The sequence below is a fragment of the Festucalex cinctus genome, chromosome 17, assembly GCF_051991245.1.
Source record: "Festucalex cinctus isolate MCC-2025b chromosome 17, RoL_Fcin_1.0, whole genome shotgun sequence".
Lineage (NCBI taxonomy): Eukaryota > Metazoa > Chordata > Actinopteri > Syngnathiformes > Syngnathidae > Festucalex > Festucalex cinctus.
In genome coordinates this window covers 15,925,135-15,952,269 of record NC_135427.1, presented here as the reverse complement: position 1 = coordinate 15,952,269, position 27,135 = coordinate 15,925,135, and the positions used below count along the sequence as shown (strand labels likewise).

Sequence of the window (27,135 nt, the reverse complement as noted above, 5' to 3'; positions counted from 1 at the left end):
GTCAGACTCAAACCTTGACCCTCTGGTGCCAAAGTGCAAGCACTTACAGATTTATGACCTACAAACTGAATTGATTCAAATGTGTTTATTTCACAGAAACACACACTTTTTTTTTTTTCTCTTGGGGGGGAACTAAAAAAAAATAAAATGTAAAAAAATCTATTCGGGACTTGTGTTTGACATCTCAGAGACAACGGGTGAATTTTGGGAATACTTGGACCGCTTTCCTTTGTGAACAGTTTCTCTGCCGTCCTCGCCTTCCTCCCGCTCCAGGCGCCCTCTCTTGACAAAATGCTCGATGCGTGACTCCAGGCTCTCGCAGAGCGGACGTTCCAGCAAGGGCCGGTGCTTCTTCTGGCGGCTGCCTTCCACCAGTAAGCATAAACCGGACGACACCCCGCCTGTGAATGAAGGGGTTGTAGGAGCAACTTTAACCATACATACAGTTACATGCATCCAGTCATACTCATCTTTTTTTTTTTTTTTTATTAAAATGTCATGGTACGACTTCACACCAGTGTCCTCTAAGCCTCGAATCATGTCGCGCAGAATGTGAGCCTTGACTGCGCTCTGCGTCCAGTGTTGGTGCAGAGAAGTCAGCTCCTCGGCCTCCCGCTTCCAACTCAGGCCATCAAAGTGGCAGTCATACAGGACCAGCGGGTAGTCCACCGCCATGCTAGATGGGAGGATACAAAAAAAAGTCATGGATTTTCTCAAATAGGAGATGAAAATGGTGTATGGATGACTCTAAATAGATAGTTGACTAGGTAACAAAATGTGGTGAAGTCACCTATATTGCGGCTTCCTGGGGTTGTTGTGGACATCGAGGAGGCTGTGGATAATTTCTGGCGCTTCCAGCTTCTGTCCAATCAGAAGCAGCATAGCCATCATGCAGCGAACCTGCAGCATCGTAACAAAGACCTTAGAGAAAATGCTTCAACAAACAATCCTAACAGTCATACACTTAAAAAGATAACTTCACAAACTGTATAAACAAATCAACTGTTTTTTTGTTTTTTTTGGTCAAGTTTGGATACCTGGTGGTAGAGAAAGGCGAGTCCTTTAACTTCAAACACGAAAAAGTCACGAGGGTGCGTGCTGTCCGCGCGTTGGGCGTCCGCCGGCTTGATGATCGCCGACAAGATGGTCCTCTCAAACTGCAGGACGCCGTTGCCAACATCCATCTTGCACAGGTTACGAAAGTCATGGGTGCCTTCGTACCTGATGGTGAGGAAAGAAAGATTCGTTGTTGCGCCATCTAACGGAAGAGCATTGAAATGTTCTGCCTGTAACTCGATGAACCAATGGGTAGTAAATAGACTTTTACAATGCAGTTCCCATCAACTTGAGGATGTTTTCATCCCACCTTTTCGCCGCGTCCGCCATCGTTGCCACATCCAAGGAGCCTCGCGGAAAGTAGTAGCGGTATGTTCGGGACTGGCAATCGAAGCGCGCGCTGAAGCCCTCGGCGGCGGGGGCCCAGTCTAAAATCCGAATGTCCTGAGGGAGGACTCTGTTCAGCATCTTCACGTAGGGAAGCTCCGAGGCAGCGTTGCCGTCTTTTTTGCCGTTTTTGGGCAGCGACACGCCCAATCCGGAATACTGTGTGGAGCGCAGGTCGATTGTTATCACCTATCCAGGGGAGAGAGGAGGACAAAGTGGATGTGAAAAAAAAAATCCCCAAACATCCGAAAAGCGGTGAACTCACCTGGGAGAAGGCGCTGACTCCTTTGTCTGTGCGCCCGCACCGGTGATAATTGGAACTCTGGCGGTCCTGGATGAGGCGCGTCTTCAGGAGGGCTTCGAAGAGCCTGGCCTCCACCGTGTTGTCCGTGTTCTCCTGGACGGCGAAGCCCTGGTAGGCCCACCCCAGGTAGGCCAGACGCAGAGCAACGTGGCGGCGAGGGTGTGCGGAGAAGTCAAACGGGCGCTCCTTGCCTGCTTTCTTTCCTTTTTTGCCATTTGTCTTCTCGTTATTGGGAGATGGGCTGGTATCCACGTGGTTCCCATTTAGTTGGGACTTGAGCTTCTCCAGTTCCCCTTCTAGCTGCTTTATTCTCTGGATTAAGGTCTCAGACATTCTGCTCAGAAATGGACGAATAAAAATGAATAATAACAATGACACGTTTCCAATAACTTGAGGTAATGATAGTAGTAGTGTTGCGCTACGTACTTTCTACGAAGAACTGTCGTAAACAATAGGGGTCTATTATACAAGCAAGTAATAGCAAACATCGCAATTAAACAGCCGTTTACCTTTTAATATCAAGATAGTTGACAAGCGTGCTTTTTTTTTTAGTTTGTTTTATGTTTTGCTTATCCCATCCGACTTTTGGAGTCCGTGCCGTATTTAACTTTGCATGCAGATTTACGTCAATTCCAAGCCATTTACGGTGCTCAGTCACTTCCGGTACAGTGGTTAACTGGGAAATGTAGTCCATAATGTAAAATGCGTGGATTTACTCACACACGTGAACAGCTCGTGATGAAAAAAAAAAAAAAACCTTCGGAAAGGAAGCACACCATCTAAAAAGTCTTGCTGGTAAGGCAAACACAACTCAGGGTATATTTATTCACCATATAATCGAACATTGTCAATAAAACTAGACATATTTAGTGTTAATTCTGTTAAGGTTCGTTGCTAATGTGCGAACAAGGCACGGTCTGTCCAATTATTTAATTAACTCCCCAAGCATTAGCATGATCAAGAGTCCTTTCGTATTTGTTTAATTAATATTGACCTTTTTTCAAATCAAATACATTAATTAAAATGTATATACAGTGAACCCTTGTTAAAACCAACTCTAGTACTTAATTAGTACGATATTTAAACCCAAAAATACTCCAACTTTGAACACAAAACACCTTTAATATTAATTGCTTACAGATGATTTGTTTTTGTTGTTTTTTTAAACATAATGGAACTGAAAGGACACTGGTGTGTATGTTGCCGCCCCTTGTCATTCGTTAAAAAAAAACAAAAAAAAACATGAATAGTGATTTTCCACCATCTTGGGGTATCTATAGACAATGAAAAGCCTTTTTAACTATAGTGACGGGTTAAAGAAAGCACAAAAATATGCAAATTCCTAAACTTTAATTAAACACAATTAGCATGTTTTAGCCATTTGACATTTCTCAGCCTGAGACAGCCATGCTAAGCTAACTACGTGACTATATTCGATGTAATCAACCCCCAAGTGATGTCCGGACACAATCTTTAAATAAAATTGAAGAAAATATACGTAAAGGGAAAAAAAATATGCTAAAGGTTGTAAGTAACTGGCAGCAAAAGGGTCGCAAAAGGTTATGTCCTGCTCCTTCATAAAAATCAAATTAATTCCAGCCTTCACCACCTGGAGCCATGATAAGGTTTTATTATCGTGGACACCTGTTGCATCTGAAATGTCAAAAGTGTGTTTCTCTCTGCCATATATTAATCATAAAATTGTGAGTTACTACAACTTTTTTTGCATTTTTATTCTCTCCAGTCTCTGACTTGATTGACTTAGCATTTATATAGCCACAGGAGGGCCTCGTTCCATCCCTTAACCGCCGATAATCGTTTTCAAAGTCTCCGACCATGAGTGCCCACATTTGGCATTCTTGTGGGAACAGGATGCCAAACCACAAACACGGCGCCTTTCATGTTCTTCCTGGGAACAGGAAGAACCAAATGCTAGCCAGGGCCTCGTTTGTGCCTCACTTTTGCTTTTTCCTGTTTGGAATTCCTCGGAAATTCAGTGGAACGATCGCGGCGATAAAGCCTGGAAATGAGGCAGGGGCAGCGAGTGGGCTGGGTGGCGAGCTCAGAAATATGTAGATGAGAGTTCATGTTATTAGGGTGACATCCATATTAGGCCAAAAAGGAGAGCAATCTGGTTCTTTTCAAAGCTGCTGTTTTGAGGGTTTCAAGCCCACCACGTTGATCGCAAAACGACTCTCTCTCTCTCTCTCTCTCTCTCTCTCTCTCTCTCTCTCTCTCTCTCTCTCTCTCTCTCTCTCTCTCTCTCTCTCTCTCTCTCTCTCTCTCTCTCTCTCTCTCTCTCTCTCTCTCTCTCTCTCTCTCTCGAGAGAGAGAGAGAGAGAGAGAGAGAGAGAGAGAGAGAGAGAGCATCGGGTATTATTACATAAGCGGAGGGTGCGTTTTGCATGCTTTCAGTAGCAGGGGACCTGCTGGTAGTAAATAACATGATGACCCCGGCACCCCACCCATATGGTTCAAATTTACACATTGTGAAAATGCTGACATTCTTCCAACAGACTAACATGTCTCCAGAATGGGATTGTCCCATGTTACACAAAGAAAATGGGCATAAACACATCGGTAATGCTACATTTCAATATTTATTTGGGATATTAATTGTCATTATAGGGGAACAAAAAAAAACATTTTTACTTTGTGAAATGTGTTAAAATATAAGCGAAATGTTAGAGCTTTAGAAATCTGCGGCTCATTCCTCATATCTTACGTTTGGAAACAAGCACAAACACACAAAATGCCTTACCTCAAACCGATGTTTCATTTTCTCTTAGGGACATACACTGAAAAAAAAAACATAGTTAAAAAAAAACAGCTCCTCAAATAGCTATCGTATCCCAATTAATCACGGGTGTGTTGTCCATTTTAAATAAAGAAATGCCTTCCCCCCAATAGGCAGCTTGGTTCGTCCATTCTCTCAGCCTCAGTTAATTATTATTTAAGGAAAAGGAAAAGAAACAAATACCCAGCAGATTTAACATTCAGAAAAATGAAGGCAAAAAAAGACAGCTCAAGGCCTCAAATTGTTATCATCTGCCATTAATTAATGCCTTACACCAACAGACAGCTCAGTCTAATAGACATCCATTCTGCATGTTAAATGCTGACTTAAAAAAAAAAAAAAAAAAAGATAGGTTTATCTGTGAGATAATTCGTCATTTCCTCAAATAGATGTCCACCCAGAGGAGTAAATGCCTTACCCCAAGCAGAAATTTATTCCACATTCTATAAGCTGACTGAATACAAATGGCAACAGGGCGATACATAGAATTACATTTCCTCAAATAAACATCATCCACCCAAAAAATAAATGCCTTACCTCAAGCAGTTATTCCACATTTTATAACATGACTGAAAACAAATGACAACAGAGAGATACATAGAATTACTCACGAGTTTCGACCGCAATTCCTCAATTAAACATCATCCACCCAAAAAAATAAATGCCTTACCTCAAACAGACATTTATTTCACATTTTAGAAGCTGACTGAAAACAAATGGCAACAGATTATGAGTTTTGTCCGCATTTCCTCAAATAAACATCTTCCGCCCCACAAAAAAATAAATGCCATACCTCAAACAGTTATTCCACATTTTAGAACCTGACTAAAAACAAATAACAGAGATACATAGAATTACTCTTCAATTTTGACCGCATTTCCTCAAATAAACATCATCCACCCAAAAAAATAATAAATGCCATACCTCGAATTGACGGGAATTCCATGTTATGTTGACTGAAAAATTAAACAAAGAAATAGATTATATACTACGTTCTTCAACTAGACAGTCATCTCAAAGAAATAAATACCTTACCCAATTTCATTTTTGTTGAATAGAGAAATGCGGAACATCAGGCATTGTTCACATGTTATCTAAGTAAGTCATCAATCAGTGTAACTCCGGAAACGTTGTCAAGTTGACAGCAGTCAAGAAACAAAAAGCTCTGTGGGCCACACCCTCGATCGAGTAGCTCGGCTGTATGAATGGTGGAGAAGACGTCTCATTTACAACACATTGTCGCCCTACTTGCTTTTCCTGATTCCTGGGGCTACTCTGGTAGCTCATCTACTTTGTTTTCTACGGCTGAACTTCTTTTTTTCTGTCATCATCACTGCTCTTTGGTCTCTCCCACACATTTCCTACTGTGCACTGACGTGTCTTTTGTTTACCATCATATGTGACCGTCTGTTTTCGAGAAACCGGGGCGTCAAAACAAGGTGTTTCCTGCATCCCTCGGGGTGCGGCGGTGGGGGTCCCGTGGGGTCACGGCAAAACCAATCTCCTCTTGACATACATAAGAGGCGTTATTTTTTATTTATTTATTTTTTGCACAGGAGGAGGCCCGTGGGATGAATCACTCAAAGTGAAAGTCAGCTGCTATTTTAAAACGCAAGGATGGACGAGGATGGTGGCGAGCCAAAGACTTATGTGTCCACAGTGCGCCTGCTGCTCGGGGGGCGCGCACGCAGCAAAGCGGACCCGCTCGCCGACGGGCCGGGGATGAGAAACGCGGCGGGATTCTCACGTCCAACAGGTAAAAGTCAAAGAAAAAAAAATCTCCCTCCATTCAGCCTATTTCTCATTGTTGACGGCCGTTTGTAACTTGAGCACATCTCCCGTTAAACTTTGCTGGCTTCTATTCGTGAGCGTTTTTAACACCCCCTTTGCGAGGCTGCAGGCGCTTCACGCTTGACCTTTTTTTAACTCGTAGCCTTTTGCGCGAGGACATTGCCGGGCGATATAATGACTTTTCGGAGGTTTGCACGCTGCAGATGTTTGAAACGCACCAGTGCAGAGAGACCCCGTGCCATCCACTGGAAGAAATAAACGCCTTACCACTGATTGACGTTCCGCTTGGTCTAAGTGGTTGCGTGCTGAAAAACATATGCAACAAAGAGGTAGAGTTACTTTGCACTCATGCTACGACCATATTTTCCCAAAATAGACCCCGTGCCTCCGTTAATCACCGGACATGTTGAGAAATAAACGCCGCTAATTGCTGTTTCATTTGGTCCAACTGATATGTATAGTTTATGCTGAAAAATATATGCATCGTAGTGGTACAGCTAATTTATTTTAATGTGACTACGATATATTCTAAAACGGGTGACGTTGGTTGTCCACTGAGAAAAATAAATGCCATACCGATTTTTTTGTTTGTGCAATTTTTCATGCATTTTTTAAAGTAATGTACCTTTTTTCTTTTGTTTAATTTATGAAGTTTTGAGCATTGAGAAAGTTTAAACAAGGGAGAAATGTGAGAACATGTAAATGCCTCTGAGAAAAGTGTATAAACCGTGTGGTGAGGGGTTTTAGAGCCTTAAAACATTTATAATAAAAAATTAAAAATAAAACGAAGTAAAACATAAAGCTAACTACTTCGCAGATTTCATTTATTATGGGTATTTTTGGAACCTGCCCCCAACGGAAAACTGTACTTGCTAAAAAAATACATACGAAAAAAAAAAAAACAGATGTCAATACTTTGCTTTCATGGCATAACAAGATTTCCAAAAATAGATGCCATGCCCAAATAATCACCAGATGTGTTGGAAAAAAATGAACACCTTACCGGCAATTGATGTTTTTCATCTTCTCTCAGTGATATACTGTACTCTTAAGAATATACATTAAGCAACAAAGAGAGTAATATGAAGGTAAATGTTAACATAACCCATTTTTAAGAAGTAAACACCCCAACAGATTCTTGATTCATGTGAGAAATCCGAGGCGTTAAAGATGTAAAGCGCTGGATACTGAAACAATTTGTGTTTTTCTTCAAATAAACAGCCAGTTAATCTCAAGAGTGTCTTGGCTATTCACCTAGTGAAATAATAAACATTACCCAACAATACAGTAGAAGTAGAAATGATTTATATTATATGATGAAAATGATCAACAGCGCCACATTTCAAGTGGCTTTTGTAGGAAGAAGTGGAAACCTGCCTGACGTTTTCCTGGCAACAAATTAGGGCTCCAAGAAGGGTGAAGGTTTTGAATTATGGTTTGAAAGTTTGAAATCAGAATTTCAAACTCGGGTTCGAGGCTCGAAGTGTGAATTAGGGTTTCATATCCGGGCTTCGTAAATGGAGTTAGGGTTTCAAATTAGGCTTTTAAAACTAGGAGTAGGGTTTCAAGACTGTTCTAGGGTTTCAAATTTATACCTCAATCAGAGCATTGTGGCTTTACATGATTTTTTCCCCGTTTTTTTTAGGTGAGAAGCTTCATCCTCGTCAAAATCGATCAAATTTCATAAATGGCGTCGCCAGAGACGCCACAGCATTGATCAGCAAGAATTCTTCTGGAAGTCAGTCCCGTGGTGCGGAATTACATTTTAAAGGTATGATTTTTAGGGGGGGTTTAAAAAAAAAAAAAAAAAAAAAACATAATCAAAATCAACTTTTTGCGTGAGAGATTGCTGTTGTGTGCACTCAAACAGAGAAAAAGCCGAGCTGCGGTCCCGACGAGGCTATGGAGCTGACGGCAGAAAACACGGAAGCAGAAGCCGGTACGTGAACTGACTGACGGAAGGTCTGCATTTCAGCACCATGCGGCGCTAAATGACGTGTTGGGAAACATGATGATGTCGTGATATCGCGATACGGTGCTAATGGTTATATTGGTGGAAAGCCACAGAGGGGCATATCAGGTGGTAACGAGATTGCTCAATCACTCAAGTCACCTGTGAGCGTCAACGGCCAGGTGAGCCACTAAAAACCAATCATGATTGCTCACTCCTGATTGGTCCCATCCTATTTTAAACGGCCAGTCACGTCACAGCCCCGTAACCACGCCCTCCTCCTCAGTGTGCACAGGTATAGCGAGCAGCTGCACCGTCAAACAAAAGGCCCGGCAGGAACAAGGACAAATCTTGCCTTATGTTTGATTTGGTGTTTTTTGTTTTGTTTCTTTTCAAGGTCCATCTGTGGACTTCGTCGACCCGCCGGAACACGTGGCGGTTCGGGTCGGGGAGCAGGCCTGCTTGCGCTGCGATTTCCGCACCTCCTGCGTCCCAGTGGCCTGCTGCTGGATTTTCAACAGAGGAAAGGTTTCAGAATCGTTCCAACTGACATTTTTTTTTTTTTTTTTTAAAGCATGTTTAATATCAGGCAGGTAATGATACATAATTGTATTACTGTATGACACTGTTGAATTTATCTGTTGAAAAAAAAAAAAAAAAATCCATAATGGTTAAGGATGTAGTGATATCACAATACTGTGATACACAAATCAAGGCACTGGAAGCCAAGCATCTACGATGATATTGTGAGATACTACGTTAATTTCAAGGGAACGAAAACATTTTTGATGCATCATATTGTGATACAGCTAATCAATACACTGGCAGAAAATCATTGATACCGATACTGATGGTTTGAAGATTAATTTTTAAATAGTTAGGAAAGCACGATACGTCATTATGGCGCTGTATCGTGATACGATAATGGACATATTTTTAGAAACCACCCACAATACATAGAGCGGTATCATGATACGGCGCAAATTGATATACTGCATTCCCTCGTTTATAGAGGGTGTTGCCTTCCAAAACTACCCGCGTTAATGGAGAACCGCGTTAATTAAAAAAATAAATAAATCACATTAATTATATACATTTTTTGGTATGATTTTGAATTTATTATAAATGCTTTTTCATTCATCATGTAAGTGTTCATTAACATTCGTTTTTTTCAATTAAGTTTTTCTTTTAATACACAGCACAGTATACATTTTTTTGCATATTTTTTCACTTTTGTTCATTTTTTTTAAACTATGAATCCTTTGTCCTTTTTTTTTCATGTACGCTATTTTTTTTAATTAAAAGCATGCTTTTTTTTTTTTCTTCTCTTAAACTTATTATACACAGTATATGTTTTCTATCTCTGCAATGCAATGTTGGAAAGGTCTCGTTGAGACGAATCTGCGGATGCCCGGATGTCCCTGGTCGGATGTAGGGTTCAAGAGATATGGCTGTGCAAAGACCAACAAAATAAAAAACCAAAAAGGGAAAAAAAAAAAAAGCATCCTTTAAAATATCCGGCCAACAGCATGAATGCTGACAACTATTTATCATTTTTTTCCTTTTTGCAGGCGGTTCTGCCAGACCCGAGGATGTCTGTGAGTAGCAACGACACGCACAGCAGCCTGACGATCTCTGAGGCCCACCCGGAGGACACGGGCTCTTACACGCTCATCGCTCGGAACCGAAGCGGTTCCGCTGAGCACACAGTCTCCCTCAGCGTCATCCGTGAGTGCCCGGCTTTGAAAAAACCTGGCGAAACCCAAGTGCTTATTCCCGACCCATTCCAAAAGATCGTCCCGACCCGCCCGCGTCTCACCCGGTGATATCCCAGCTGTCGGCCGAGTCGCTGGTCCTCTCCTGGACGGGTCCCAGCTTTGACGGCGGCACGGCCGTGTTGGGTTACATCGTGGAGGTCCGGCGGCTGGGTGCCGACGCGTCAGGGGAGTGGATGGAAATAGCAGAACAGTGTAAGAACACCTCCACCCAGGTCAGCTCGGGCCTGGAGCCCTACGGGAAGTACCGCTTCCGAGTACGGGCCTGCAACGCCGAGGGAGTCAGCGAGCCCAGTCAGGAGTCGGACACCATCACCATGGCCATTGCCAGTTAGTTATTTTAAGTTTTTTTTTTTTTCCCCCCCTCTATAACTTGTTCCAAAATGGCCGCTTACAATACCACTTTGTTTGTTTCAGAAGACGAAAAGAAGGCTGATGCGGGACCTTATGTGAAAGTGGTGATTGACACCAAACAGGAGCTTCAGGACCACTACAACGTCCATGAGAAGTTGGGAGTGTAAGTTTATCAGCACAAATACTTAAAGAGGAAGTCAACCCCCCCGTTTTGTTTTTTTTGACAATAAGTTCTTTGCAGCCCAGCCGGTCTAAATATGGTATTCTGATTAGTATTTTGTTAGTGGAATAAGAGTTAAGCAACCAAATTCAGCCATTTTTATCAATCTTAAGGGGCGGCCATTTGCTGTCAAATGAGGATGGACATCACAGTTGTCAGCATCACAGTTAACAGCTCACCTATTTTCTGAAGCTGAGTAGTTTTAGCCTCCCCAAAAATGGCTTTTTAAAAAAAATCCATCTCAAGGATGCTGTTGACTGAAGATGACATCAGTTTCTGAGGCAACAACCAATCACAGCTCACCTGTTAACTGAAGATGAGCTGTGATTGGTCGTTACCTGAGCAATTCTGATGTCATCTTCAGTCGACAGCAAGTGGAAAAATGGCCATCCCCTGACCCCGGGTTTTCACCGGTTGCGGTCCTGCGACGCAAGCAATTAGATTCCATTCATTCGAATGGTGCAGTTTACACCGCTTGCGGGTGCGTTGCGTGTCGACTGCGGAAGGCCTGCGGCGTGCCGCAAGCCTTCCGCAAGGATAGACCTATTTTCTATTTTTGCCGGACGCCGCAGCGGTAGGCCTCCGGCAAATGGCAAGCTAGCACAAAACACATCGAGCGGGACAGGAAGACCGAGGCAGTTTCAAAATAAATTTCCGTTTACCTTTCAGAATAAAACACTCGCCAGCTCCTATTTCGCAAGTTTTTCAGCAAAACGTGACGTGGGCGTCGCCGGGCCATGTGCTCATTCACGGTTTAGACACCAGCGAACATGGACGAGGAGAGGTTTATATTGGAGGTGGAAAACCACAAAATAATATATGACACGGCACATCCTTTTTATAAGGACTGTAATGTATTGTGAGTTTGATGTTCGCGATTGCTTGTTGTGCCCGTCTCGCTTGCCGTACTGAGCGGCAGCCGGACGCGGAAGACAGAAATAAAGAGTGGACCCGCACTGACCCGACTCTCGTTATTAATATACTTTACAAGGACAACCAAAAAAAGGATGCTGCATGGAATCTCATAGCAGAAGAAGAAGAAAATGTTAAATCAAAAGAAGTCCACCTCTCGTTGTGAAATGCCACATGATCGCGCGCGCGCGGTCCCGCGAGACACGTTGGGAAGTGGGCGGCGACGGAGCTGCCGGACCGCAGCTGTGCGGAGCCGGTGTGGATTGACAAAAAAATTGACCCGTCCGGAGCACGCAGTCAAGACGCACCGCAACCGCATCCAGTGAAAACCCGGGGTGAGATGGACTTAAAAAAAAACAAAAAAAACAATCACGGCTCACCTGTGACCTGAAGCTGAGCTGTGATTGGTTATCTGCGACCTCATCAACTGTGACATCTTCAGTCAACAGCAAGTGGAAAAATGTCCGTCCCGAGATGGATAAAAACGGCTGAATTTTGCGTCATAACTCGGTTATCTAATTTAACAAATGTAATATTAATCAAATTAAGGTTGACTTCCACTTTAAGGGAGCCTATGATGGACATTGCTGCTACACTTTTAATGGATGATCTATAAAATACTGAGCACCCGCGATTGGTTTAAAAAATGCTGCCGACTATTTACTTGTCCAGCGGCAAGTTTGGGGAGGTGTTCCGTCTGTCCCACAAAGAGTCGGGTGAGGTGTACGCAGGGAAGTTCTACCGGGCCAAGAACACCAAGGAGCGTTCGGCCGCCCGCCAGGAGATCGAGCTGATGAACTGCCTCCACCACCCCAAACTGGTCCAATGTCTGGCGGCCTATGAAGCCCCCACCGAGACCGTGATGGTGATGGAATAGTAAGTAACCAAGCGGCGTTGTGTAGAAAGCCCACTCGGGCTCCAACTCTGTCTTTTTTTTTATTTATTTATTTATTTATTTTTTTCGTCTGTCGTAGCATCGCAGGCGGGGAGCTTTTCGAGCGTATCGTGGACGACAACTTTGAACACACGGAGCCCACCAGCGCCGGCTACATGCGGCAGATCCTGGAGGGCATGCTGTACGTCCATAAGCAGAACATCGTCCATTTGGACCTCAAGCCCGAGAACATCGTCTGCACCGACCACACCGGAACGCACATCAAGATCATTGACTTTGGCCTGGCTGGGAAACTGGGTGAGCAAATAGGGGGTGTTTTGAGCCGAGGACCAGCAGGATGTTCAGTTTTGTTTTTTTTGTTCTTTAAACGTTGCAATCTGATGTCTGTCTTTTCTATTTTTTTTTCATTAGTCTCAGTAAATTACAAAAATATAATTAAATTAAATATAATTAAAAATATAAATTTTTCAGATTTATTTTTTCCCTCATGAGTCACTTTAGCTTGCTAGTCACTTTAGTCTCAGTAAAGCACAAATATTTCAGTTAAAAATCTATATAGTTGAATTTGAATTTTTTTATTTTTAATGTTGAGATCTGTTGTTTGTCTTGTCTATTTCTTTTTTTTTTCTTTCCATTAGTCACTTTAGTCTCAGTAAATCACAAAAAAATGAAAATTTTCTGTATATTTTAATTTTTATTTTATTTTTATTTTTTTTAATAAGCCACTTTAGCTCATTAGTCACTTTAGTCTCAGTAAAATCAATTGTCGGTTAAAAATCTAAGTCGTTTTTCATTTGAATTGATCTTTTTTTTACGTTGTCTTTTATTTTTTATTTATTTTTTTTTTAACCAGTAGTCACTTTCGTCTCAGTAAATCACAAAAATATGAATTTTTCTTTTTTTGTTTATTAGCCACTTTAGCTCGTTAGTCTCTTTAGTCTCAGTAAATCACAATGTTAGTTAAAAATCTGAGCTTTTAATTTTAATTTTGGATATTTTGTATTATTTTTTTGAGAGCTTAGTCTTGTCTATTTCTGTCTTTCTCTCTGTCCATCTATCTTGTTTGTTTTGATTTTACCTGTCCATCCATTCCCTGAATGTATTTTATCTGTTTTGCGTGCCGCTTGTAGAAGAGGATAAGCCCCTGCTGGTGATGCACGGGACGCCGGAGTTTGTGGCCCCCGAGGTGATCAGCTACGAGACCGTGGGAGTGGAGACGGACATGTGGAGCATCGGCGTCATCTGCTTCATATTGTAAATAAATAAATCACATGCAGCTACTTTTTTTTTTTTTTTTTTTTTTTTTTTAAAGCCTGCTGGGAATACTCATTGAAATCCTAGAGGGAATTCAATTCTCATCCGCCAGTTTTTTTTTTCTTCTATAAATAACTCTATGGCGAAGGCAACGTGTTGCCATCTTGGCTTGAATGGTAGAATACAATCCGCTAACCCCCGTATTACACCAAGGACATGGTTTTAGAGTCGGGGGGCCGCAGACCTCCGCCAAGGCTCAGTGGGCCAAATTTGGATCTTCACCTTCATAGTTGCCCCCTTCTTAAAGTTCTTGCTACATCGAACCCCTGTGGGGGTCAGCGACCGAGCCCCCCCCCCCCATCCCCCAGGATTGTGTTACAACCGCCTATATTAATAGTTTAACATACCCTCATTTATGATCCCCAAAACAATTACAAACTCGTCCTACATTACCCATAAAAATAAATGTGTTGTGATTTTTGAAAGTGTAAGCACGATGGCGTGTATGTTGTCGCTTCGCAACCCATAAAAAATTTACGACTACTTTTTCTAGTGAACAAGGCTGTGGGCTGAATAATGAAGTGGCTTTTTTTGTTTTGTTTTTTTAAACGTGGCTTCACCCGCATGAAGGCTAAGCGGAGAGTCACCCTTCCAAGGAAGCAGTGACGCCGAGACCTTCGCACTCGTCACCGCCGCTCGCTACGACTTCGACCCGGAAAGCTTCGAGGACATTTCTGACCAAGCCAAAGACTTTATCAGTGGCCTTTTGAAAAAAGACCGCAGGTTGGTAGGAAGCGTGCAGTTAAACACAAATTTATTTTAGTAATTAAAACCCCTGCAAAAATTTTTTCACCTTTTTTCTTCTAAATTGGCCAAGTACAATACACAAATTTGTCTAATTCTCACTTCAATCCTGATTCCTGACCAATGACCGCTCCCCTAGCAACTGTGCTGTATGTGCCCCACCCCAGTTGTGATATTTACCTGTCGGGTGTTTTTTGCTTCACCTCCCCCAGGAGTAGGATGTCGTGCATCGAGGCCCTGGTCCACCCCTGGATGGCCTCTTTCACGGCTGTCAACCGCAGACCCACCAAGAGTCTCAGGAAGGAGAAGATGAGACGTTTCTTGGCCAGGTGCAAGTGGAAGGTAACGGAGAAAGAGGGGGGCACACAAACTTGTGGTTATAAGTCACCATTTATCAATTTTCATAAAACCACCTGTGACACTTCAGGACAGTGTCATTCAATATCAACAAACACAAGACCAATTTCATAAAAGGATACTTGACTCATTGAACAATTTTCAGCAGTGAAATATTAATATTTTGTCCAGAATTAATTTGATAACTGAATTATTTTTCATGTACATTTAGTACCTTTTTTTAAAAAAAAAAAAAGTAATTTTTCTACTTGTTTTCGACTGATGACATCACCTGTGCTGAGGAAGTAGTCAAGACCAATCTCATGGCTCAGTTCACTGACCAAACCCAGAAAACATGTGAGCCATGATTGGCCGTTACCTACTTGCTCAGCACAGGTGATGTCATCAAAATCGGTCAACAGCAAGTAGAAAAATTACTTTCTAAAGGTACTAATTGTACATGAGAAATAAGTTATCAAATTCATTCTGGACAAAATACTAACTTTTCACTGCTGAAAATTGTTCAATGAGTCAAGTATCCCTTTAATGTTTTCTGTAGAATATGCGCTTAACTCTCAATGTGAAAGTAAGGTTGGAATAGAATGCATAGATGACAAAATATTGAGTTTAATCAAACTAATGCAAATAAATTTATGCATCCCACAACAAACTACTACATCTAGTATTTTCTGTGACCTCCATGACTGTTATTGAATAGTCTGCTAGGCCTGAAATTAACAAGTTGTCAGTCCTTTTCGCGGGGTCTCATTTATGCAAAATGTACTTTAATACATTTAGTTAAGAGATACTTGACTCATTGAGCCATTTTCAGCAGCAAAGTTAATATTTTGTCTAGAATTAATGTAGTCACTTCATTAATTTTTATGTACGATTAATACCTTAAAAAAAAAATTCTACTTGTCGACTAAAGATGACATCACCTGTGCTGAGGAAGTAGGTAACGACATGTCATGGCTCAGTTTGCTGACCAAATCCAGAAAACAGGTGAGCCGTGATTGGTCGTTATCTACTTCCTCAGCACAGGTGATGTCGACACTGACAGCAAGAGGAAAAAAATAGTTTTTAAAAGGTATTATTTGTACATGAAAAATAATTATCAAATTGTTCAATGAGTCAAGTATTCCTTTAAACTACTTTTTTTGTGGCTACTAATTAACAAATCTTGTAACCATCAATGGCCCAAATTTGTGGGAGTATTTTGTAGTACAGTATCCCAAAGAAAATGTTAATTTTGAAAGGAAACTAAAGGTGTACTTCAAAACCTATTGGCGTGTTCGCATTTATGCTGAGCACTGTAAATGCAAGCAAGCTAAGTGTTTTAAACTGTTTTTGGACAACAGTGCCATCTGCTGGAGTACACCTGCTTGCACGCCATTCAAAATCATAAGTGTACGTTTTGTGTCCAAAGTGTATGATGATGAACACAGTGGTGTGTCTTTTCAAAACTTTTCAGAAAACGGGCAAGGCTGTTCTGGCCCTCCATCGCATGGCCAACCTTTCCAACAGGCCCGACTCTCCTGGCAGCTCCTCAGACGGTAAGACTTGCCCAATGCACAACACCGATGCCACCACCACGCTGACATTTGAGCTCAGAACTCTGCAAAAGAGAAATGGGGCAAACTGGTCATGTGACAAGCTTTTTCTATCATATATATATATATATATATATATATATATATATATATATATATATATATAAAAGACATGAGGCTTTAATTCCTGCCAAAAGTGCCGCAACTATTTATCGATAAGGAATTTGACTAAATTTGCATACAAACTTTTGAAAACAAAACAAAGTGTGTAGTTTTATGTATGCGCTAAATCTCAAGTTCCAGGTCCTGCAGCTACATATGGCAGTCTGATGACTCACACTTTCACATTGTCACTTCAAGCGCACCCCCCACCATCCTTAAAAGCCCGCTTTCCCCCTTGATCCAGAGCCGAGCTGGAGCCAAGAGGCAGAGGAGGCCATCCGCTCGCTGGATAAGCAGCTGCACGGCGAGCCTCGTTTCCGGGAGCCCCTGAGGGACGCCAGCCTCCCGGCGGGAGCCAGCGCTCGTCTGGCGTGCCAAGTGGACGGTTAGAATGGCCGACGGCGGGCGCTTCATTAAATTTGACCCGCGAGACAAAACCGCAACAAAAAATTAAATATATAGTTGAGCAGGAAATGTTTTGATTGGAGTGAGCATTTTTAATTAAATGAAATCACATCATGACAAGTTGGGAAGATGACAAGCAAGTCACCGTAGTCACGAATTTGGCGCAAAAACTAAGTTTCACAGTTAAAAAGTAGCAGGAATTGAATTTTGTTTCAATGAGGTACTGTATCGCGATATGGTGATAAAGGATCTCGGGTAGGAAAATTTCACGACTGTGAAATCACATACTCATGCTGACATATTAAAAGGAAAACATCACAACATAGCTATCAAGGCTACTTAAATTATAAAGAAAATATTAATCAGTTATTTTGGTAATTGAAATCATTTTTTTTTTCCCCCCTGGTACAATACAAGAAAATGGTGAAACGTAAAAAATATTCAGACAAATAAGTCTTTTGGAACACTTATGCAAGTTCCTCTTGGATGAAAAAAATATTAATGAAAAAAAGGTGCTAATGTATGCATTTAAACTAAGTTTTTGACGATTATGCTTATTAGGGATGAAATGATAACGCCAATATCGCGATATTAAAAGCAAAATATATCGTCTTCATGTCATGAAGCAGCACATCTGTGAGCCAGGTTGATTTTTTTTTCCATTTGTGCCATTGTAGCACCCTCTGGTGGCTAGTTTTTTTTTGTTTGTTTTTTTTGTGCAGTTTAATTTTCACAAGGCATGTTTTGGCCCTTCTGTTTAAAATCCACGCTAATGGTCAGATGAAGGGGAACATAATGCCTGTGAACCGAGTCAATATTTTGAGGAACTCGATATTAAGTGTTAGAGATTGTAGGTTTATTGTACAAAAGCACTTTTTTGTTTTTTTATTTTTTATTTTTGTATCGCCAACATCCCCACAATATTGTATCGTAACCTTCATATTGTGATGTTTGGATATTGGTACATCTCTAGTAGTTGTGGAGTGTTAATTGAAATTGTAATTGAATTAATTGCATAGCCCTAATCAAGATACAATAATATCACATCAGGGTACAGGGCAATTACATTAGAAAATAAAAAATAAAATGATGTAACTCAATGTTATTAATCAGCATATATGGTTCAAATGGGTACATAGGAATAAAACTATAGCTGATACCTGTATTTGAGCGCATCCCATCAATGTTGTTTACCTCCAGGTTACCCTCATCCGGAGGTCAAGTGGCTCCAGGACGACAAGCCGCTGTCCGAGTCGTCCCGAGTGAAGATGGAATACGTCGAAGACGGCCGCTGCTCGCTGATCCTGTCCAACTTGGAAGCGTCTGACGCGGGCGTGTACGTGTGCCGGGCCATCAACCAGCTGGGGGCGGCCTCGTGTTCCGCCCGACTCGAAGTCGACACGTGAAGGGGGCGGGGGGAAAAAACATCCGTATTCCCAAAAGACGCACTCAAGTATTCATCCTTTTTGAAAGAAAGCATGTTCTTACCAGGTCAGATGTTTGCATTATTCAAGACAAGTCAAGGGAAAAGTGTACTTTTGTTTTTTGCATAGTCCATGTTGTTCAATGTGAATCTTTTAATAGCATTTGTAATTAAAAGCTACATTTGGAAAACGTGAGTTGACGTCACTTAGTTTGCCATTTTCTTCTATAGTCACTATTGTGGTTGATGCAGAATGGTTATTAACAATTTTTCAAATATCTTCAGCAAATACAATGAATTTATTTGTGGAAATTCTCCACAGCACAAAAAATGACTAACAATAATAAATGCATGACTATAGTGAAATGCAGGTTCTGTCCCTTGTGAAGCCAAAGAATGAATTATTGTGAAGACTAAAGACAATCCATAAATACATAATTGGATGGGTTCCAGGTGAAAGATCTTGAAAAGCTGTCTCAACACAAAGGGGCCCCATTTGAAATTTCCCAGTACTTAAGTCCATGTCTTGTAAAAATATATTCTATACTGTACCGAAGCCCACATGCAGTACAATGCATGATTTAAAAAAAAAAAAAAGAAGAAAAATCGTAGTGACATGTCAACAGCCCATTTCATACAATTTTGACCCTGTCTTACTGTACTGTGTAAAAGGCACTGACACAGTTGAACTGTCAATTTTCCAGCCACACTTACCAGAGCAACTGGGAAAATCGGGTGTGAACTGTCAAGTTTCCTCCTGCCCTGTTTTCATAATCGGGGAATATCCTCCATTTGCTGTGTTCCGTGTAAAAAGGCACACAGTTGATCTCGGTGTGAAAGGAGCTACTAACGAGGCACTGGTTGTACCGTTTCTGGTTCGGCCTGTTCTACTTTTTTCTACCGCGCTGCCCGTCTCTGCTGTATCCTCTTCTGTAGAAGATTCCACGCTTTTAAAACCTTTAGGAACAGATAGAGAAATCAATTTTACTTATTGAACACTAACATTCACTGGTAGCCATTTTCACTGAAGCAGCCCCCTTCAGTTTTACTGGATTTGGACTGATTTTGCAAGGCCCACAGAATATTGTGTTCTATTGCTATAAAAACATGGAACCTATCAAAACAAAGATTAAAGTCTCTTCTTTCATTCCATTTTGCAAGCAGTTAGCATTAAAACATAACTACGTTTCATCATTATTCACAAATCTATTTAGAATTGTAATTGAGCTTGTTTTCGACAGTCCTGGTTGATCTCATTTGCTCTGTTGCCACCTGCTGGCAGTTTGTGTAATTATCATTTCTTGAGGCTGCATCAAAGCCCCTTAGCTCTAGCATAAAAAAAATGTATAAATATCTCTTTGGGAAACTTAAAACATTTAATATAAAAGATTTGTATACATTTTTGGGAGTAAATGAGTTAAAAACAACCACAGCAAAGTGTTGTTTGTGTGTATAATGTAAAAAATCTAACAAAATATTTTTTAATGCTTTGTCTTTCACTCCCAAAAATGTGTTTTGTTTTGTTTTTTTCATGATTTTTTTTAAAGAGAGCATACAGAAGGCTTGGCTGCAACTTGGCTTAAAGTAATTGTAGTTACTACAAAAAACAGCAGCAGCAGAGTATAAGAGATCAACCGGGGCCACGTAGCAACAAGCTCTTTTTGTCAGTGTTTGCTACAGATTTGTGAATAATGTTGAAACTTATCTATATTCTAATGCTAATTGCTACAAAACGGAAACAAATAGAAATACACTTTTTTTCTTCCTAATGAAAGAAGAGACTAATCGTTCTTTTGGTAGGTTCCTTTTTTTTTTTTTTTTTTTTTTTTTTTTTTTTTACAATAGAACACAATATTCTGTGGGCCTTGCAAAATCAGTCAAAATCCAGAAGGGGATTGCTTCAGTGAAACTGGCTGCTAGTGAATGAGTTTGAAAAAAAAAAGGAAAAACAAATCAATAACTAAAATAGTAAATTCAAAACACTAAGCCAAAAAATAAAAACTTGATTTGAGGGTACAGCCATCATAAAAAGTCAAGCTTGACTTTAGGAGTCCGAACTGGGCCAAAGGAGGTGTTGAATGAATGTTTTTTTTTTTTGGTTTCACAGGGTCTTGCTCACCTGCTTGCGGGTGACGTCGGCCTCCCATAGCGTGCTGAGCACCACGTTGGCGTGCTCCAGCCGCTGGGCGTTGGAAGCCTGGCTTTGGAGGCGGCGCTGGGCGTCCTCCGCCGCCACGCCGTCTCGCTCAGTTATCCGGGACACCGCCTGGGATCAAGACAAAAACAAACAAAAAAATTCACCTCGATTACAATCTGTACTTTGACCAAAAAAAATACAAAATCTTATCAGTCTCGCTTTCTGATTTTAAGTGAAAACTGATCAGATAAGACTTGGCCAAGCGGAGTCAAGATTATATCTGGGCTCGTTCTGTAAACTTTTTCTATTCAATGGAAAAAAAATACAATAACTTTCAGTGAACAGTGATCATACTCTGCTGCAAAACCTTATTTATTTTTTATTTTTGGTAAATGGCATAAAAATTCACGTCATTCACTTTGTTAAACATTTGTTTTAGAATACCATCGTAAATCAATCCTTTTTTTAATGTATAAAATGACAAAACATTTCAGTCCAATGTGAACATTCTACAACAAATTGTGTGTATATTTGTATTTTTATTTATTTATTTGTTAATCAGACGAGTAGTTCAGATAATAAACAGACTGAGAATTTAGAATCACCTTTTGTGGGACAGGAACAATGATTTCAAAGTAGGGCTTGGCAATAAATCAAATTAATTAGATTGAATCATTTTGGAAATCGAATCGTTACATTTGCTAAATAGTGAAATCAAATTTTGTCTTCTGTATTATTAAAAGCTGTTCTGTTACATCCAGATGTTATTCTGAGTTGTAATTTTGCGAACTACAAATGTTAAGTTTATGTTAAAACTGATTTCAAATCAGTATTGTCTGAATATTTTGCACAGGATTTTTTTTTTAAATAAATGACACCTTTAACTAAACGTTAAAATCGTAATTGTTCTGATTGACTGAAAAAAAAAATATATATATATTTTTGGCCATATCACCCAGCCCTATTTCAAAGTTTGATTATTTTTGTAAATAAATGTACTCAACATAATGTAGACCTGCCAAAGCAATCAATTAGAAAGACAGAAGAAATCTAATATTTAAAACTAATTAAGAAATATATATTAAAGTACAAAAGCATCGCATAAAAGCTTGTGAAGACGCCACCTCTTTCTATTCCACATTTCCCTCCATCCCCCCCACATTTGAAATCAAATCCCCGCATCCTATTTTCCAAACTTTTCAACAACAGTTCTTGTCTGGTCTCTGATTTGGATTGAGGCATGCGAGTGTTGTATGCCGAGTCGCTTACCTCCTCTTCGGGGATGATGGTCACCCACACCTCATGGACCATGTCCGTCCAGCCGGCCTCCAGGAGAACCGCTGCATCTACTACGCAGACATCTTTCCCTAACAAAAAATAATAATAATAATAAGTTGTTTTCTCTGAGATTGTCAAAAATTAAAGCTCGTACCTTGTTCTCTGGCTTGGCTGATGATATTCTTGATTAGAAGTGCAATTTCTGGCCACACGATGTCTGTTAGCGCTTTTAATCTTTCCTGAAAAAGGAAGCCAATCAGCTGGGATCCAAACGTGCGCGTCGCTCTTTTGTTACCTGTTTTCCAAACACCTTCTTCCCCAAGGCACGTCTGTTGATGCTTTTATCTTCAGTTAGGATATCTAAGCATGATTCAAACAAAAAACAAAGTGAGGATTGACTGTATTCGAGTGCGGCGAAGCACAAAGCGTACCTGCTCCGAATTCCTCCACGACGCGGCGGTAGGCGGCGGCGCCCGGCTCGTAGACCTGATGGCCCAGCTTGTCGCAGTCGATGCGGACGGCTCCCAGGTCCTCCAGACGCTTGGCCACCGAGCTCTTCCCGCTGCCGCTCCCGCCCGTCAGGCCGATCACGTACGGCTGGAGAGGTAGGTGGGGCGTGTCCTAACCCGGGATAAAAACAAACAAACAAAAAATACTCTGGAAAAACAGAAGTTGGTGTTTTTATAAAAAAACAACAACAAAATTCTGTTTTTTATTTTAATATTTTTCCTTCTGTTTTTCTGAGTAATTATTCCTCCTGTTTTTCTGAGTAATTTTTCCTCCTATTTTTCTGATTTTCTTTAATGACAGAAAAAAAGTCAGTAAAACAGAAAAAAAAATATTCTGATATTCATTTTTTCCCCGATTTTCTGAATATTTTTTCTGTTTTACTGAACATTTTTTTTCTGTCATTAAAAAAAATATTCAGAAAAACAGAAAAAAAATACTAAAAAAAAAACAAAAAACAAAGCTCCCCCTAAAAATTAGTCAGATAAACAGGATTTTTTTTCTCAAGTGAATGCAATACGCTTCCGTACGTTTTGATCTTTTTTTTTTTTATTGATTTTTTAATTTTAGAAGAATGCAAGATTTATATATATATATATATATAGTTTATGGCTGACCTGAACTGTTTTGGGTTGCACTGCCAGTTAGACTCCATTTTTCAATTTCTTAATTTTTTTTTTTTAAATCTTGAGCTGAATGGACCTACTTTGGGTGGTATTAGAAGAGTTCCCAACAAACGAGAGCGCAAACTGGATGAGCTAATCTTCTCCTCCTCCGTTTCGGAGTGATGCGCATCCTTGAGCAGCTGGATCTCGTGAAGAACCAAAGCGGGAAGGCCCTGATTTGGGGAACGACAACACGGAAACATAAAAGCCTGTAAACGACGAGACTTTGTCCGGCATGCGAGGGAGGGGCAACTTTTTACATTTTCAAGGCGTTTCCTGTTGACGGCCTCGCCACCCTTGCGGGTCTCCTCGCTGACCACAATGCAGCGCAGCAGGGGGTCGACCACCGACACCCCGAGCGGGTCGTCAAGGGGCACGATCTCCACCTGCAGGGCCGGCTTCACATCCCGCAGGAACTCCTGGAGCTTTTCCACGCGCAGCTCGTACGGCTGGATGAGCTCTTTCAGGACCTTTCCTGTGGGCGACAAGGGCGATGTCAGTTGGGACTAGGGATGTGCGATACCACTACCAGTACAATTTAGGGCTGTCGAAATCGAATTGATTTTCCTTTTCAAGCCTGTTATCAATTTATAAAATCATGAATTGATTATTTTAATATCTATTTTTCCCATAAAATCATCAGAAAATAATATTTTAAGAATTTTTTTTTAAAGACCTAGAATTCTAACTCCATTTCTAATTTCTAAATTACTGGTTCCCGATCGTCGTGGTTACCGATATCTTGGAATAAGGCCGGATATCGGCTAGGGATATAACGATACCCAAACATCACGATACGATATTATCACGATATGAAGGTCACAATATGATAATTATCACGATATTGTGGGGAGGGTGGTGATACAAAAAAGGTCAACAATTAATCGCTTATCAAAACAATCAACAATTTAATAAGACCTGAAATTAAAATAGTCCAAATCTTTGGAATTTCAGCCTCTGAAATACGCTCAGATTTCTACACGATCAATATTTTTGCCCATTTTCTGTCGGACCCTGAGAAATATAAATGAACAAATAGTTTTTTGAATTGATGATGAGAACATTGGTGAGTTGTCGCCCTACTTTTCAGCATCCGTTGGTCGCAGACACCGATGAGGAATCTTCTGGTGGCGAGCAAGCACGACACGTTGAGCAGGGTCTTGTGGGCCCCGTGGAGGCGGTCAAAGGTGCCGCCCACCACCACGTCGGGGTACGTCTCCAAAAGTTTACCCTCCTCCTCTTCGGGCTCCTTCTGCCCGGACTCTTCGTGCTGCGTGGGCGGCGGCGGCCGCAGCAACACCGACGGCAGGCCGGGCCGGCACACGTAGCAGCGCCCGGCGTAGCCCTGCAGGCACTGCGTCACCTGCTGTGACTGCGCCGGGTCCTGGGGGGCGAAGTCCGTCAGGAGCACCTCGGGGGAGTGGGACAGGCACTGCGGTGTGGGGAAGGGGCCGCCGGCCACGCCGGCGGTGGGGCGGATGTGGGTGAGCAGGACGCGGACGTCCAGGTGCGCGCACACGTCGGACGCTTTGCTGTACAGGCGCGCGATGAGCGAGCACAGGTCGACGGCCGGTGGGAGGAAGACGGGGCGCGCTTGGCCGCCGCCGCCGTCGCCCAGGTTGAGTCCCGGGTGGAGGTGGACGTAGAGGGTGCGCTCCACCAGCTGGGCGGCCGAGCGGAGCACGGGGGCGATGCGCAGGGCGGGGAGCGGCGACGTCAGCACCAGGATGCCCGTGCTGAACATCGACATGGTGCCGGATGCCGTCGTCGTGGTAACGGCTGCAAAAAAGAAGAGCTGCAGGGAAGCGAGACGAAAGATTAATTCGAAAGAGGAGTGAATTTAGTTATACAGTAAATTTGGAATCCCAACTATTGGATTGAGCCGGGTTGTAAAATGTGAAAAAGTAACCGTTTTGTAATTGCCTACAAACAAATAATAATAATAATAATAATAATAATAATAATAATAATAATAATAATCCATTACATTTGGAAGCGCCTTTCAAGACCCTCAAGGGTACTGCACAACATTTAAAAAAATAAATTAAATAAATAATAATATTAATCTACATATTAAATAGGGCTCTGCAATTAATCGAAATTCAATTACAATTACAATATTACACCCCACGATTAAAAATTTGCCGTAATTGTAAAAAAATAAAAATAAATTATTAATTGAAATTATTTAAATGTTACAACAGTTCTATGGCAATTTATAAGTGTACAGTTGGTAAACAACAATGCACAATGTCTGTTTATAAACCATACTTGAATTTATGTCTTTGAAGCTTTTTTTTTTATTTTAAAAAATAATTTTATAAATTGTGTTTAGTCCAAAAAGACCTTTCATAATTAGGGTTTCAAAGAATTTTATTTGAAACTTTAAAAAAATTATACTATTAATTTAGTATTTTTTACATTTAAATATTTTCTTGTTTTGTACCCAAAAATATATGATCGTTTGAATAATCGTGATTTCAATTATTACCAAAATAATCATGATTAATATTTTGTTAATAATTGAGCAGCCCCAATGTTAAATAGAATTCTGACAAAAAAATAAATAAAGCTGCAGTGTGATGCCACAAGATCGCGGCCAAGCACTTTTTTCCATTGGACAAAGCTATGAACTGGACAAACCCACCCCAGATCAATGTCGGTGCCTGGCAAATATAATGTGAATACATGTTTTGTTTTTTGTTTTTTATAACCCCCATAAAATCTCTTTTTTTTTTATTCTGTCATATTCATATTTTTATTTTATTATTACTTGAGAGGTGAATACAAAATTAAATGTTGCATACTTTCAGGATAAAAACTCTTAGATGTTTTTACTTAAAAAAAGGGGGGGGGGTACTTTTTGAGGGGAGGGGTTCATGAGGGGGGGAAAAAAAAAGGGGTGTATATTTGTATTTAAGTAGAACACACATTTTGGAATTATTGACATTTTTTTGCTCAACTGTAAACAAATCAACCGAATCCCTTTGAGCTGCACTGCCAGTGGTCATACCAAATCATTTTGCAGTCAAATCAAATCTATTTTTTATGACCCTTAAGCACAAAAGATTCTAAAAAAAAACTTCACAGGCTCACAGTTGACATGTTGAGCCACAATAACAAGACCACCACTGTTTTCTCCAAATTGTAAAAGTAGTTACTGATTACCTGAGGGGGGAATCCAGTTTGTACCTGTTATTATTATTTTTCCAACGTCTCACCACTTGGTTACAGCATTAAAGTTAGCTCAGTTATTTATTTATTTATCAGAATCTAAAAGATGGACATAGCGAGGCGTGCAGAAACACTTGTTAATCAATTTTTTTTAATAGCCATAAATAAATCATCGTTCGTTGGGACGCTTATATTAGCATCATGTTAGCAAAACTAGCAATTTTGTCATCACTCGGGGCCAACTGTCAGTCCGGGCTGACACACTCAAACAGACCTGGTAAGCTCGACACACGGCCACGAAAAACGAACAAAATGGTGATTTTTTTTTTTTTAAACGTAGTATGCCTGTGCACATACCTGCTTATTGTCGTTTGTATGCCCACTCTTTTAAGAGAAGGGAATGTTTAACGAGCCAGTCCGAATGGTTAAACACTCGCTTTGACAGAGGACAGACTGTCACGTGACACCAAAGCATCACATGATTGGTTGGCGAAAAACCGCAGTGGTGTTTGGGATTGGAAGTTTTCTTTATGTGTCGCTGACAATACAGTACAACAAAAATATATAAGTAATGTATATAAAAAGTGCATTTTTGCTGCAACCCTTTTTTGTTATTCATTCAATAAATATTTAAAATAATAATAATCCAGAATTATTCTCCATGTCATCAATTCCACCCATGCTGTTTTGATTTTGGCCGGGCATTTATTTGGTCCTTGTGAGAAACATACTTATGAGTTAGCCTAAATGAGATTGATGCTTTGGGTTTTTTTTATGCACCTGGTTCTGACTAATACAACTGAACAATGAGATACCCTCGATGCTGTGGATGGTCTCTGTTGGCCACGTGTGGCCTATTTTGTAAGATGTGGGAAAAAAAAACACTAGATATATTTGGGCTAATCAGATACACTTTAAATTAGTGGCAGTTGTTTGTTGGCTCCCATTTAGCACAAATTCGAGCGTGATTGGTTAATTCTGAACACAGCCACATA

The 27,135-nt window shown here is 40.8% G+C and overlaps 3 protein-coding genes across 8 annotated transcripts; 1 reads left to right on the top strand and 2 right to left on the bottom strand.

Moving 5' to 3' along the window:
- Positions 1 to 70: 70 nt before the first annotated feature.
- Positions 71 to 5,344, bottom strand: pus3 (pseudouridylate synthase 3). Of its 3 annotated transcripts, XM_077503684.1 has the most exons (8): positions 5,082 to 5,344; positions 4,509 to 4,545; positions 1,709 to 2,081; positions 1,367 to 1,632; positions 1,038 to 1,221; positions 791 to 900; positions 516 to 676; positions 71 to 401 (listed from the first exon to the last, which is right to left on the bottom strand). In XM_077503684.1, exons 3-8 carry the CDS (start codon positions 2,078 to 2,080, stop codon positions 160 to 162), a joined length of 1,335 nt encoding a protein of 444 aa, XP_077359810.1. In that variant the 5' UTR covers position 2,081; positions 4,509 to 4,545; positions 5,082 to 5,344; the 3' UTR covers positions 71 to 159. The 3 variants fall into 3 exon arrangements, with proteins under 3 accessions (XP_077359810.1, XP_077359809.1, XP_077359808.1); XM_077503683.1 differs by lacking the exons at positions 4,509 to 4,545; positions 5,082 to 5,344 and adding an exon at positions 2,174 to 2,882; XM_077503682.1 differs by lacking the exons at positions 4,509 to 4,545; positions 5,082 to 5,344 and adding an exon at positions 2,257 to 2,880.
- LOC144005468 (myosin light chain kinase, smooth muscle-like) lies at positions 2,394 to 18,575 on the top strand. 4 transcript variants are annotated; one of them, XM_077503675.1, is made up of 16 exons: positions 2,394 to 2,542; positions 6,101 to 6,300; positions 7,981 to 8,106; positions 8,206 to 8,274; positions 8,684 to 8,814; positions 9,858 to 10,014; positions 10,080 to 10,391; positions 10,479 to 10,578; positions 12,220 to 12,423; positions 12,522 to 12,739; positions 13,573 to 13,696; positions 14,327 to 14,479; positions 14,713 to 14,842; positions 16,311 to 16,392; positions 16,796 to 16,936; positions 18,157 to 18,575. In XM_077503675.1, the coding sequence occupies exons 2-16, from the start codon at positions 6,162 to 6,164 to the stop codon at positions 18,360 to 18,362; spliced, it is 2,292 nt and encodes a 763-aa protein (XP_077359801.1). In that variant the 5' UTR covers positions 2,394 to 2,542; positions 6,101 to 6,161; the 3' UTR covers positions 18,363 to 18,575. The 4 variants fall into 4 exon arrangements, with proteins under 4 accessions (XP_077359801.1, XP_077359804.1, XP_077359805.1 ...); XM_077503678.1 differs by lacking the exons at positions 2,394 to 2,542; positions 6,101 to 6,300; positions 7,981 to 8,106; positions 8,206 to 8,274 and adding an exon at positions 8,537 to 8,581 and having other exon boundaries at positions 8,684 to 8,879; XM_077503679.1 differs by lacking the exons at positions 2,394 to 2,542; positions 6,101 to 6,300; positions 7,981 to 8,106; positions 8,206 to 8,274 and adding an exon at positions 8,539 to 8,581.
- coasy (CoA synthase) lies at positions 18,516 to 26,632 on the bottom strand. The gene is made up of 10 exons (XM_077503680.1): positions 26,498 to 26,632; positions 24,050 to 24,761; positions 23,227 to 23,441; positions 23,008 to 23,139; positions 22,226 to 22,415; positions 22,090 to 22,154; positions 21,949 to 22,033; positions 21,786 to 21,883; positions 20,499 to 20,645; positions 18,516 to 19,336 (listed from the first exon to the last, which is right to left on the bottom strand). Exons 2-10 carry the CDS (start codon positions 24,714 to 24,716, stop codon positions 19,277 to 19,279), a joined length of 1,659 nt encoding a protein of 552 aa, XP_077359806.1. The 5' UTR covers positions 24,717 to 24,761; positions 26,498 to 26,632; the 3' UTR covers positions 18,516 to 19,276.
- Between the last annotated feature and the right edge of the window lie 503 nt (positions 26,633 to 27,135).

Bases quoted from the DNA above. Each gene is read 5' to 3' on its own strand.
- pus3 (XM_077503682.1), bottom strand. From the start codon at position 2,441: ATGGACTACATTTCCCAGTTAACCACTGTACCGGAAGTGACTGAGCAC. The intron at 1,222-1,366 runs GTGGGATGAAAA...CCTCACCATCAG, and splicing joins ATGGCGGACGCGGCGAAAAG to GTACGAAGGCACCCATGACT. The intron at 402-515 runs GTGTGAAGTCGT...CTTCATTCACAG, and splicing joins TCGAGGCTTAGAGGACACTG to GCGGGGTGTCGTCCGGTTTA.
- LOC144005468 (XM_077503675.1), top strand. From the start codon at position 6,162: ATGGACGAGGATGGTGGCGAGCCAAAGACTTATGTGTCCACAGTGCGC. The intron at 12,424-12,521 runs GTAAGTAACCAA...CGTCTGTCGTAG, and splicing joins ACCGTGATGGTGATGGAATA to CATCGCAGGCGGGGAGCTTT. The intron at 12,740-13,572 runs GTGAGCAAATAG...TGCCGCTTGTAG, and splicing joins TGGCCTGGCTGGGAAACTGG to AAGAGGATAAGCCCCTGCTG.
- coasy (XM_077503680.1), bottom strand. From the start codon at position 24,716: ATGTCGATGTTCAGCACGGGCATCCTGGTGCTGACGTCGCCGCTCCCC. The intron at 23,140-23,226 runs GTAAAAAGTTGC...TCCCCAAATCAG, and splicing joins ACAGGAAACGCCTTGAAAAT to GGCCTTCCCGCTTTGGTTCT. The intron at 22,155-22,225 runs GTACGCTTTGTG...AATCATGCTTAG, and splicing joins CGTGGAGGAATTCGGAGCAG to ATATCCTAACTGAAGATAAA.